We start from the raw sequence: 13,953 nt of genomic DNA, 5'->3' as shown, positions 1-13,953 counted from the left end.
GCCCAGGAGAGCTGCCTCATTTGCTGGTATTGAGACAAAGACGCCAGAGTGCGGGGAAACCTGGCCCCAGCTGCGTGCTGTGATCCGAACCTTTGAGGGTGTGCTGGCACACCACTGTATTCTGGGACAAGTCGTCACCTGTCCACTGCTCCCAGATAACTGGCGTGTGTCCAATCCGGGGGAATCTCTGAAGCCTGGGGTTCTGAGACACAGTCCCATCGGAGATACAACTCTGGAGGGAAGTGCTGCCTGGCCGGCAGACAGCCTGGACACAGACAGTGTGGATGCAGGGAGTGGACAGAGGCCTGAGACAAAGGAGGGGTGCTTCCTCACGTGAGGGTACAAAATTCCCATTCCAGAGACTGGAGAGCTGAGTGAAGTCATTTTCTTCTCTAGCGTGCGTCCCCTCCCACACACACTCATCAACGCTACTGAGCTAAGCAGCGCCACCCAGCGGAAAACAAAGTCCACCCCCGCCCCGAGCCTGACCAACCTGTGTCCTCCAGACACATCTCCCAGAAGACCAGAACAAATCCCTCCACCGGTCAAGTCTGTGGACTATAGCGTACTGCAAAATTTCAGTTCTAGGGAAAAGTGGAGGCAACCCCACTCGGATTTCATTCCTTACGCTTCTTCATCTGTTCATTCTCTTTGCTTCTGTTTTTCTGATGTGTTCTGTTCTCTTTTGTTATGTTGGTTCCTTTTTCTTGCACACAGAAGGAACAATTTTTTTTTTAATTTTTTCAAGTTTAAAAAATTTGTTTTGTTTTCTTTAACGGTTTTATTCGACTTTACTATTTAAATTCTTTTTAATGTGTTCAATTTTTTAGCTCTTTTTCCTTTCTCTTTAGTCCCTTTTCTATCAAGCATCTCTTAACATGCAGACAGATGCATACCTAGGATCTAGCTTCCTTTAAATGATATTTTTGTTTTGTTTTTAATATTTTACTTTTAACTCTTTAAGTTATTAATTTATTTCTCCCTCCAACATGACAAGATGGAGGAATTCACCCAAAATGAAACGAGAAGAAATGACACCTAAGACGTAATCAACACAGATACATGTAAGATGTCTGAACTAGAATTCAAAGCCACAATTTGTAAGACTACTAGCTGGGGTTGCAAACAGCACAGAAGACACCAGAGGAACACTTTCTGCAGAGATAAAAGAACTAAAAGCTAATCAGGCCAAAATGGAAAATCCTATACCGAGATGCAATCAGGAATGGCTGTCATGACGGCAAGGATGGAGAAAGCAGAGCAGCAATTCAGTGATATAGACCGTAAGACTATGGAAAATAATGGAGCAGCAAAAGAGGTAGGAAACAAAAGCAAAAGATCACGATACAAGACTTAGGTGACTCAACCACTTGTTAAAGAGGAAGGACATTCACATCCTAGAAGTTCAAGAGGAGGAATAGAGAAAACAAGGGGCAGAAGGTTTATGTGAGCAAATTGTAGCAGACAACCTTCCTAATCCGGGGAAGGACACAGACATCAAAGTCAAGGAGCACAGAGAACTCCCATTAGATTCAATGCAAAATAACCAACTCCAAGGCATATCATAGTCAAATTCACAAAACACACAGACAAGGAAAGAATTATGGAAACAGCCATGACAAAAACAGTTCTTCACCTACACGAGGAAGCAGGCCAGGCTTACAGCATATCTGTCCACAGGAACTTGGCCAGCTATAAAGGAGAGGCAGGATACATTCACCGTGCTGAATCAGAAAAATCACGCAACCAAGAATGCTTTATCCAGAACTGCTGTCACTCAGAATGGAAGGAGGGATAGAGTATTCCGGACAAGCCAAAACTAAAGGAATCTGTGGCCACTAAACGGGCCCTGCAAGGAGTCTCTAGGAGGACTCTGTGAGTGTAGAAAGAAACAAAACGGAACAGAACAGAATGTAAAAGAAAACAAACAAACAAACAAACAAACAAACCACAAAACAGATCAAAAGCAACCAAAACCTAGAAAGGGCAAGAGAATTTCACCAAAAAGACCACCTCCACAATGGCACTAAATTCATGTCTAAAGGTAATGGACCCAATGCTCCAATCAAAAGGTAAAGGTAACCACTCTAAAGGCAAATGGACCCAATGCTCCAATCAAAAGACCCAGGGCATCAGAACGGATTTCAAAACAAGGTCCATCCAAATGCTGCCTACACAACTCTCATTTTAGACTAAAGACACTTGAAGATTGACAATGAGGGGATAGAGAACCACCTATCGTGCTACTGGACATCAACAGAATGCTGGAGTGGCCACACCTGTATCAGACAAACTAAGCAGACCAAATAATTAAGGGGTCTATCCATCAAGAAGACCCAGCAATCGTAAATAGTTACGTCTCCAAGTGGGACCACTCAAACATGTAAGCCAATTAAGAACAAACAAAGAAAATCACGGATACTAATACCATGACTGTAGGGGACTTAAATACCCCACTACAACAATGGACAGATCATCTAAACACAAAATCAGCAAGGATACAATGGCTTTGAATGACAGGCTGGACCAGATGGACTCAGCAGATATATTCAGAACATTTCATCCTAAAGCAGAAGAATACACATTCTTCTTGAGTGCACCTGGAACATTCTCCAGAATAGATCACATACTGGGTCTCAAGTCAGCCCTCAACATGTGCAAAAAAGATTGAGCTCATACCATCCATACTTTCAGACCACAAGGCTATGAAACTTGTAATCAACCACAAGAAACAAGTTGGACAGCCCTCAGAAAGATGGAGGTTAAAGAATATCCTACTAAAGAATAAATGGGTTAACCAAGAAATTTACGAAACGATAAAGAAATACAGGGAAGCCAATGAAAATGAAAACACGGCAGTCCAAAGCCTTTGGGAGGCAGCAAAGGCAGACCTAAGAGGTTTGCAAATCAGCCGTATCTCGAGAAGCAAGAAAGTCCCCAAACACACAATCAAAACTTGGCCCCGAAGGCGCTGGAAAAAAGAACGGTGAATAAAGCCCAAAACCAGAAGAAGAAGGCAAATGATACAGAGTAGAGCAGAAATCAATGATATCGACTGATCAACGGACCAGTAGAACAGATCAACGAAACTAGGAGCTGGTTCTCTCAAAGAACTAACAAAACTAATAAACCCTAGACAAAAATAAAAAATAAAAAGGAAAGGACTCAAAAAATAAAATCAGGAATAAAATAAGAGAGATGACCATCAGTACTTCACAAATACAAACAATGATAAGAGAATATTATGAGCAGTGATATGCCAACAAATTGGGCAATCTGGAAAAACGGACAGACTCCTAGAAACATGTAAACTACCAAAACTGAAACCGAAGATATAGACAATTTGGACAGACCCATAACCAGTAAGGAAACTGAATCGTAGTCAAAACTCTCACAACAAAAACATTCCAGGGCCGGATGGCTTCCCAGAGGAATTCTACCAAACAGTTAAAGAAGAGTTAATACCTCTTCTTTCAAAGCTGTTCCAAAAAGTAGGAACGGAAGGAAAACTTCCAAATTCATTCCATGAGGCCAGCATTACCCTGAAAAATGCTGTTTCGAAGGCGCAGATGCACCCAAATGTTTATAGCAGCAGCACTCTCAACAACTGCCTATCTAGGGAAAGAGCCCAGGGAGGGAGGGAAGAAAGGAAGGGAGGGAGGGAGGGAGGGAGGGAGGGAGGGAGAGAGGGAGGGAGGGAGAGAGGGAGGGGAGAGAGAGAGAAAAGAAAAAAATGAAAGAAGAACAGAAAAAAAAAGAAGAGAAAAGAGAAGAAAAGCAAAGCCAAGCCAAGCAAAGCAAAGAGAAGAAAAGAAAGAGAAAACCGAGGCAAGTATTTGGAAAAATCTTAAAACCTATATCCCAAATGTCTCTTGGGGGGAAAAAAATGGATCCCGATTTACATGTCAGACCTAAACCTGTACATGTCTTAGAAGAAAACTTGGGGAGGGGCGCCTGGGAGGCGCAGTCGGTTAAGCGTCCGACTTCAGCCAGGTCACGATCTCGCGGTCCGTGAGTTCGAGCCCCGCGTCAGGCTCTGGGCTGATGGCTCGGAGCCTGGAGCCTGTTTCCGATTCTGTGTCTCCCTCTCTCTCTGCCCCTCCCCCGTTCATGCTCTGTCTCTCTCTGTCCCAAAAATAAATTAAAAACGTTCAAAAAAAATTAAAAAAAAAAAAAAAAGAAGAAGAAAACTTGGGGAAATGCTTCATGCCATTGTATTTGACAGGGATTCTTGGACTGACGCCAAAAGCACAGAAAGGGAAAAAAAATAGCTTGACTTCATGAAAATTGAATATGTTGTGCATCAGAGAATACCATTAAGGGAGTGAAAAGGCAAGTGACAGAACAGAAGAAAGTATGGTGAAATTACGTATCATAAGATATTAACACCCACAACTTATAGGCAGTTCCTAAAGCACAAGAACAAAATAACAACCCAATTTAAAGATGGGCAAAAGACCTGAATAGACATGTCTCCAGAGCTGACCAACACATCGCCAATAAGCACATTAAGAGATGCACACTATCACTAATCCTTACAGAAAGCAAACAAAACCACCGAGTAAGACACCATCTCACAACCATTACGATGGCTCTTATTAAACAAACAGAAAACAACAAATATTGGCAAGGCTGTGGCCTAATGGGATCTATTCTGGAGAAAGTTCCTTGAGCTCTTGAAAGAAGGTGTGTTCTGTTGCTTTGGGATGCAATGTTCTGTATATAGCTTTTAAGTCTGCTTGTTTTATTGTGCTGTTTAAGGTCAATATTCCCTTACTGATTTTCTGTCTGGATGATTGGTCCATCGATGTAAATAGGGTATGAAAGCCCCTACTGTCATTGTATACTTATCTATTTCTCCCTTTAGGTCTGTTAATGTTTGTGTTCTCTATGTGGGCGCTCCTATGTTGGGTGCATAGATACATAAACATGTTAGGTCCTCTGCTGGACTGACGGATTTTTCATTATGATATGCCCTTCTTTGTTCTTACACAGTTTTTATTTGTCAGGTTATTTTGTCTGATGTGACCATAGGTACCCCAGCTTTGTTTTGGTTTTCATAAGCATGGGATGTCTTTTCCCATACCTTCACTTGTGGTCTGTGTGCATCCTTCCATCTTAAGTCATTCTCTCACAGGCCGCATATAGATGACTGTTGTTTTCCAAGTCCATTCAATCACTATGTTTTTTTGATTAAACAATTTAGTCCTTTTACACTTGGAGTAGTTATGGATAGGTCTGTACTCGCTGCCGGCTGTTTTGTACTTACTCTGTTTCTTTTCCTCTTGTCCAGCTCTCTGGGGTTTGATGAGTTTCTTAAGTGGTATGCTTACATTCCTTTCTCAACGTCTTTTGGTTATCTACCACAGATTTTTGTCTTGTGATTACCAAGAGGCTCCCGCATAACATCGTGTGTGTGTGTGTGTGTGTGTGTGTGTGTGTGTGTGTGTGTGTGTGTGTCTATTTTGTGTTGTAACAACTTAAGTTAGGATGCATTCTAAAGCTCTACATTTTAATTCTTTGCTCATGTTTCGGGATGTTATGGCACATTCAAAAAAACACCTTCTATCGTGTGTGTTCTCTCCGTGATTATTGTAGTAGTTATGGCTAGTTTTACCACTTTTCCCTTTTAACTTTCAAACGAGGTTTAAAGTGATGAAGCCCCTGCCTTTACAGCCTTTCACCGTGAGCAGTATGATTTATACTTCCACGTTGTGTTGCTGATTGGTGTCCTTTCTTTTCAGTTTGAAGGACTTCCTTTTACAGTTTTAGATTTCACATCTCCAGGATATCCTTTACCTCTCCTTCACTTCTGAATAACAGCGTTAGCCTGGTGGGTATTCTTAGTTAGTCACAAGTGTTTTGTTTGTTTCCTTTCAGAACTTTGAGTATATCATGTCACTGACTCTGGCCTGCAGAGTTTCTGCTGAAATACCTGCTGATAGGCTAACAGGGTTCCCTTGTATGTAAATTGGGTTGGTTTGGTTTTGGTTTTGGTTTTGTTCCCTTGCTGCTTTACAAGAATCTTTGTCTTCAACTTTTAACGTTTTAAGTACAGTGTGTCTCAGTGTGGATGTCTTTGGGTTCATAATATTTGCAACTGTGCTTCCTGAATCTCAAGGTCTGTGCTTCCTGGATCTCAAGGTCTGTTTCCTTCCCCGGGTTAGGGGGGTTTTCAGCTATTTTTTTAAGTAAATTTTCTTCCTCTTTCTCACTTGGTTCTCCACTTGATGTTGTCCCGTAAGTCCCTTTAGCTATCTTCACTTTTTTCCCATTTTCTCTTTGCTCTCTGATGGTGAGCTCCACTGCTTTTGCCAAAAAGTTTACCGACCCTTTCTTCTACCTCACTTGGTCTGCTGTTGAAACTCTCTGGTGTATTTTTCAGTTCAGTTAATTGCATTCCACTGCTCGACCACTTCTCTTTGGCTTTTTTCTTTTTTCTTTTCTTTTGTGTTTTCGATCTCTTTGTTAAAGCGCTCACTGTTCTCATCCATTCTTCTCTCAGGTTTGGTGAGCACCTTCATGACCACCACTTGGGACACTTAACAGAGAAATTACCTATTCTGTTTCATTAAGGCTTTGTTTGTTTGTTTGTTTGTTTTCCCGAGGTTGTATCTTGGTGTTTCTGCTGGAACACACTCCACTCTTTCTTCATTTTTCCAGACTCCCTGTGTCTGTTTCTATGCAACAGTTGAGGCAGTCACCCCTCCCAGTTTTGAGGGGATGCCTTGAGTAAGAGGAACCGCGGAGTTCAGCAATGCCCTAGGTCTTGGTTGTCTCTCAAACCTTCAGGATTGTCAATGGCCTATTTTGCCCTTCATAAACACACATGTTCAGTGTGCCAAGACCTGTTGGGGTCCCAATGTAGGCGGATCTCAGTGAGCATTGAGATCTGTACTAATTGGAGTACAGCCCCAGGTAACACATTTTAAAATACGCAAATATATGCAGTTCTGTAGGACCAGAAGCAGAAGCTTCCATCTGGCTGTTTCCCAGAGCAGATGTGTAGCTCTTGCCTTTCCTGACGTGGCAATCCCCAACAACTCTGATTGCTGCCATCTTTGCATCTGGACCGTGTGTAGGCCATTCAGAGACGCTCTAGGCCATTCCTGCTTCTCCACAATTTTCAGAAGGTGCCAGATTGCTAAGTGGGGTATACTTGTGCCACTTGGAGCGGTAGTAAGTACAATTGTTCCAGCTCTATACTTAGAGTCAGTAATTCAGAAAAGAGTAACGTGTATGCTACAGAGCGGATGCTTTCAAACAGATGTGAATGGACAAAAGTCATCACTGGTAATTCACACAGACACTTCACAACCCACGAGAATTTCCGCATTTACCTTGGAACCAACAATTCTAAAACATTCCTGCCACGATTCTTCAAAATGTCCTATCCCATTCTTCACTTTTTTTTAACTTTTTTTTTTTTTTTTAACATGTATGTATTATTGAGAAACAGACAGAGACAGAGACAGAGCACGAGCCTGGGAGGGACAGAGAGAGGGGGAGACATAGAACCCGAGGCAGACTCCAGGCTCTGAGCTGTCAGCACAGAGCCCGACGCGGGGCTCGAACCCACGAACCGTGAGATCATGACCTGAGCCGAAGTCAGAGGCCCAACCGACTGAGCCACCCAGGTGCACCGCCGCCCCTCCCCCCACCCCCTGCATTCTTCACTTTTAAACTGATGGCAGAGTTTCCTTGTTGAGAATGTTTCCATATACCCAAGGTGAATGCTACTTGAAATAACATGGGCCACAGACCAGAACAAACTCTTTATACAAGTCAGTTTCTTTGGAAGATGCAATAAAAATAGAAAATTAAAAAAATAAATAAAAATAAAAATACAGTGCCTGGCATATAGTGGATGCTAAGGAAATATTTTCCCGAGAAATAGTACTGTTTTACTACACTACTTCACAACACTCAACTTCAGTCAAATGGTTAAATACTTTTGAATCTAACCGTGTTTCAGGTCTACAATTTCTTAATCTACATATAGAAAATCATATCCTCCCAACTGTCAGGCATCTAAACGTATGATGGAAATGCTGACCTAGGAATGCCAGAGCTGCCTGAGTTTTAGGAAAGCTATTCCACATCCCAGAGACTACTAAAATGGTGTATATCTAAGCATACCATAAAATGAGGCCATACAATCAACCTAAGTCTCAAGGAATTAGATTCTTACCCTCAATTTTGTAATGAAAAACAACTTTACATTTAAAACCATTCAAAATCACATCTCATAAGCTTATCAGGCACACGCACCTTTCGTTATATTTTATACGGGCTTTGCACCCTTAATACTCACAAGATCAGCATATGTCTTACAGAGAGCTGCCAGCTTCTCCTCTGGAGTTGAAAGAGTGTTTAAGGCTTGCATCAATAGTAACACTTCTTTTCCTGATGGTCCAAAAGGAATGGAGAAAAAAAAAGTACCAGAAGGATAAAACTAATCCAATCTGTCAATTCTACATAAAAATTATGTTCAGCTATCCAGATTATGATTTAAGGGGACATTAGATACAGGCTCACCAGTAAATCAGTGAAACTATTTTCAAATTCTTAATTAGAAGGGGTCAGCCTCCTCCCTGCCCCACATCGCTTCACTTAATAACTAACACTGCTAGTGGTCAGCTATTTGGCACTGACACTGTAAGAACACCACTGAATGAAAGTGTAAATACTCTAACTTAGCCACTGGTTCCAGATTAAGACATTTTACAAAGGGTAGGAATGTCTTCAAAAGCTTTCTGCTAGCCAAGTACAAGTATTCAAGGAAGTTTAAGACTACCTAAAGCGCACATAATCCACAGGGACACACACTTTTTCCAGTGACCAATGTGACTTATGACTGTTTCCTGGTGATTTACCAAGGATACTCTGGGTGCTAATCAAGATTAGGGCCAAGAAAAAGAAGTGGAAAAAAAAAAATAGCTCTTTCCTTGGGGAGTTTTACAAGGATACTTTAATAACTGTGCCAGGGATGGGGCGACTGGGTGGCTCAGTCGGTTGAGCGTCTGCCTTCGGCTCAGGTCATGATCTCGCGGTCCGTGGGTTCGAGCCCCGCGTCGGGCTCTGTGCTGACAGCTCAGAGCCTGGAGCCTGCTTGGGATTCTGTGTCTCCCTCTCTCTCTGCCCCTCCCCTGCTCATGCTCTGTCTCTCTCTCTCTCTCTCTGTCAAAAATAAATAAACATAAAAAAAAAAAAATTTTTTTAACAGAGAAGAATGTGCCAGGGAGAAGCGGTAGCTGAGGTAAGTGGGGGCAAGCAAAGGGTGCTTCAAACTAAGTGATACGCTTCCTTCTGTACCCTGCGGGTAGGTACCTTTTTATTTTCTGAATTGTTCCCTCTTGTATGTAGGACGTTTCATTTTAAAAATCTGAAGACAACTTTAATAGTTGTCTTAAATTTAATAACTTAAATTAAGTTAGATAACCTTAATATTTTACAAACAACTATGCATGGGAAAGAGGAGGAGGAACAGGCTGACTTCAAAAAATACTCTGCTATGATAGCACACACAATTTCCGTAGTGAAACCATTTCTCAGTCTGTTCAAGGACAAATACAGAGGGAATACAATTACCGAATGTGTAAGAAGTAACAGTCCATGTCAACTCTAATTTTATGAAGGTTTTAAACTGTAACCATTTAAAACTATTTAACAATTTTAACCTGAAGCTATAATTTACACACATTGGTGGAGTGATGGGTTCTGAAGACACCTGTCTTGTTGGCGAGGAATTTTAAATCCTTCTCATATTCCTGTAATGTTAAAGTCCTACAGGGTGCTCAAAAGCGGATTTTTAACAATTCCAAGTTATAGGCAGGTACAGAACTCATGCAAATCAAACCACGTAAACGTTACATACAGTAGGAATTTTAAAAATTGAGAAGCAACCCGTAAGGCCAAGTAGGCGTTTTAGATTTTATTCCTCAAATGTAACATACCACATTCTAAGCCCTAACCTGTCAAACTAACAGAGCAGGAGGGAGAAAGCACACCCTGAAAAGCATTCTTGTGAGCCTGCCTTCTACGCCACAGAAAACATACACCGTTTCCAAATTTTAGTGAATAGTCTTTTAAATAAACTGAGCACATACAGAGTTCTCGCAGTAATTATTGGTCAGATTTCCACTCCACTCCACTCCACTCCACTCCACTCCACTCCACTCCACTCCACTCCATTCATTTAAAGGGTTAAATACAGGGCAAAACAACAGCACTGCTGCCCAAAGGCCACAAACTTTTTCCCCCAAAAAACAATTCTTGATTATTTGCAGAGAAATAATGTGATTCCTATGACCAGGCTTCCTACCTTGTCATATTCTCATCCTGATTATAACTGCCAACCTGTTCCAAGAACACAGAGGTGTGTTTGCACCTAACCACATCTTAAGACAGACTTAAAACAGACTATGTTCTGTCATTACCTGTGCTGCAGAAAGGCTAGGTAAAATGAGTAGCATGTGAAAATGTCCAAGCACTGAGCAGAAATTATTACCTAAGGTTTTTCCTTTGTTCCTGTTGCACTGTGAATCTTGCTGATCATCAGAAGGATCTCTTCCACCATCTGGCCCAGGAGGCTCCATTCTTGACTCTTGCGTGCAGTACACTGGGTTCACCAAATTCCTGTTCTTTCTTACACAGTTACTGTCTTCATCCTCTTGCAAGGAATGCCTGCTACTTGCGCGAGCAAAATTTGAGTCTTGGTGCTGAAGAGTATCGTTCGATTGAGAGTCACACAACCTATCTGCTTTCACCCCTAGCCTGCAAATTCTAGATTCATCCATTGTGCCACTCACAAACTAGAAAGAATGAAGAGGGGGAAAAAGAAATTTTAAAAAGGGCCATGGAAGGGGCTAAATCAACTGTAATGAAGGAAGGGGAACTATGCAGTGCATAAGAATACAGTTTTCCATCCTACATTGCTCATGTCTAAACACACTGTGTACTTTTCGTATGTGGTACAATCAGTGGGCCCATCATCATTTCACAGTTTTTTTCCCCCCTCCTTTCACAGTTGTTTACAAAATAGCAATGCCATTTAGAATCAAAGGAGGCAAAGAGTTGGGAAGGACTACCATAATGGTAGAATAGAAAACCCCGAGGCTCTGTCCCTCCAGCAAGTAACATGCTGGCAGAATCCACCAGAATCAACTTCTGCAGAACTCTGGGACCTTCTCAAAACTTACAACACAAACACAAAATAAAACTTATAACCCAAACGGAAGGCTGAGCGAATGAAAAAGCAGCTGTCTTGCAGCAGGAGAGAGCACTGTGGGATTTTAAACTTCCCACCAACCATTCCCTATACCCTACGTCAACAGTGACCATGGAGGCGGCAGCCCACACTCTTAGTGCCAGAGGGAACAACGCAGACATTATTTTCAAAGGATCGTGGTCCCAGTCAACCTTTCTGGCAGGTCTCTGAGAACCGTGTACGTAAGTTTGCCTCTGTTTTACTCTGGGGAGAGCTGTCCCAAGACTGAGGTAGCTTCCCAGGATGCTCTGGATACAAACATCCCAGCCACAAGTATTAACTTCAGCGGCTGGGTGTATGGAACAACAATCAGGAAAAAGGAAGTGAGAGAGAGAGACAAGCTAGAGGAGAGAGAAACTGGGAAATGAGATGATGATATAGGCTTTTTAAAAGTTCTGGCATCCGTCTGGCCTTCATGTAGAAGTGAAAGCTAACGTGTGAAAGCAAAGTTATCAACAGCCTGGCTACGCCGTTCAAAAGCAAGTGGAAACATGTCTTGTGTACTGATGGGGGGCCACCCTCTCCCTCTTCATGTCCTCTGATTTCTTCCTGTGTACCCTGACTTTAGCCACCTTAAGGAGGAGGATGGCTAGGGTCGGGAGTAAGGATTCCCCATCCCCCAATGGAAGCCAAAGGCCATACGCCTGCATCCCAGCATGCTGGTGTACCGTGGACAACAGAGGGACTCAAACTTTTATGTCTCTGTTTGGAAACAGCTACTGAAGTCACTGCCCCCATCTGAGTCTGTTCCATTGATTGCAATTGGGGCACACTTCACAGATCAAGGAAGTGAGACAATCAGCCATGGGCTTATTCAATGTACTGATACTGCGCTGCCCTAATCTGAATGTATGCTTCAGATTACTCTACAAATACATGTATACATCGGATATAAAGTGTAATATGCTGCCAGCGGGGATTCTGTCATTTGGGGAACCCACAAGTAAGTGCTTTTGGCGTCCACAAATCCTAATGACTCCTTTATGTTACAAGTCTCTGTGATAAGGCAAGCAATGGGCAAGCCTACCTCACATACCCGGTGTATCCTTTTGAAAAGCACCAATTATCTTGTCCCTGGGCTCCTGCAAACACTGAAGACTTATTCCAAGATGCTCTCCTGACTCTCTGGCCTGATATTCTCCTTTCGGGGTGGGTGAACTCAGTTTTTAAGACTAACAATGTAGGAAAAGCCCAACAGGTTTCATGTAACAAACTGAAATGGCCGACTCGAGGACTTAGTCAGCCAAGTCCCACCTCTACTTTACACAAAGAAGTGTTTGTTGTCATTCTGGAGGTCTGTTGCCTGAAGCAAAGCCACTGGCCCAGTGGGATTCAGAGGGGCTCTCCAAATTCCTGTTTCCTCTCCAAATCTCCAGTGTACCCGGTGACCTGGTTACAATGAAACCGAATGGCCGCAGCTGGCTGTGCTCGCTGTTTTGCCTCAGCACAAATTATGAAGAACCAAGAATGGACATGGCTGCTGCGTTAGGTGGAGTGAATTCAAGGTAACTCCTACTGCTCTGCTGCTCTGGCCTATACCTTATCTCTCCCCGGTAAGACTTGTTACGGCTCACTACTTGGTCTTCAACTTAGAAAAAAAAGACAGACTGGTAGATTAAGGACCTCTTCTTTAGCACCACGGAATGGGGAAATCAATCAAACCCACTAAATGAATCATCTGGGTTATTCACGTAGATGCCCATGGTGAGAGTGAAAGCAAGCTGTGGATCAAGCCTGCACCACCCAGACTGCCGCCTTTGCTACAGGCGGAATTACGCTCACTGACTGCACGGATCATGGCAACATGTACACCACCATCGTAGACTGGGCACCAAGTAAAACATTCTGTTTCTGATGTAGACGTTACCATTGTATGCTAGGCTTGTGACACAGGCTGAGAGTTGACCCAGTTGTCTCCAGATTGGGAAGGCCACAGCACACAGGGCACTGAGTGTACCTCCTGCTGGAAGTCTGAGTACCGCTGACCTTTGAACTATTGCCAGGGCTACTGGTCTCGGGTACCCCACGGCTACCTCCTTTTCAGGTTGTGGGGTTGCCACTCCACTCTGATCAGCTGACTCTCACCACAGCAACGAAGCCCTTGCCCTAATCGATCCTGTGATCACCTCCTACAGATGACCTGTGATCTGACAGTGGCACACCCCTTATCAAAGACCCACTAAGAATGCAGCGACGGTCCGGGTACGCCTTGTACCACCCATGTTCCCCCATCATCCATAGGCACGTAGTATTACTGGGAGTTAGGACTGCCCCTCAAAAGCCATCTCAACAAGATTCCCAACAGGTGCCAGGGTAGCGCAGTCAGTTAAGCCTCCAACTCCTGGTCTCAGCGCAGGTCTTCTTCATCTCAGGGTCATGAGTGCAAGCCCCACAATGGGCTCCATGCTGGGTTCCTAATATTACCTCCCCACCTTGTCCTTATCTACACACCTTGGAAATGCGAGTTGGGCCAGTGAATGCAGCTGCCCCCAGAAAGGGATCATCCCCTCTGTCTCCTCCCGGGTAATCATCATCGGGGCCAATGCGGCAGAAGAAATTCAAAGAATCCTGACCATAGCATTCTTAGGCTGATGCTTGCCTCATTCCCCCGACAGTAAAACCGAGTCACCCAGGGGGAACACTCTCCAGGTACCAAATGGGGCCTAGAGGATTCAAACGTTGCA

At 43.2% G+C, this 13,953-nt stretch overlaps 1 protein-coding gene across 4 annotated transcripts in view; it reads right to left on the bottom strand.

The window, feature by feature from the left end:
- Positions 1 to 13,953, bottom strand: part of LOC131503591 (putative gamma-taxilin 2) — a 52,706-nt gene that overhangs the window by 26,899 nt on the left and 11,854 nt on the right. For all 4 annotated transcript variants that reach the window (XM_058715060.1, XM_058715058.1, XM_058715057.1 and 1 more), the window contains exons 2-3: positions 10,511 to 10,814; positions 8,315 to 8,406 (exon numbers count right to left, since the gene is read on the bottom strand). In XM_058715060.1, coding sequence (XP_058571043.1) covers positions 8,315 to 8,406; positions 10,511 to 10,799 — 381 coding nt within the window. In that variant the 5' untranslated portion in view covers positions 10,800 to 10,814. The remainder of the gene's footprint in view (positions 1 to 8,314; positions 8,407 to 10,510; positions 10,815 to 13,953) is intronic.

The sequence above is a fragment of the Neofelis nebulosa genome (genome assembly GCF_028018385.1).
Source record: "Neofelis nebulosa isolate mNeoNeb1 chromosome Y unlocalized genomic scaffold, mNeoNeb1.pri SUPER_Y_unloc_2, whole genome shotgun sequence".
Lineage (NCBI taxonomy): Eukaryota > Metazoa > Chordata > Mammalia > Carnivora > Felidae > Neofelis > Neofelis nebulosa.
The sequence above is the reverse complement of the archived record's forward strand: the minus strand, read 5'-3'. Positions and strand labels throughout refer to the sequence as shown.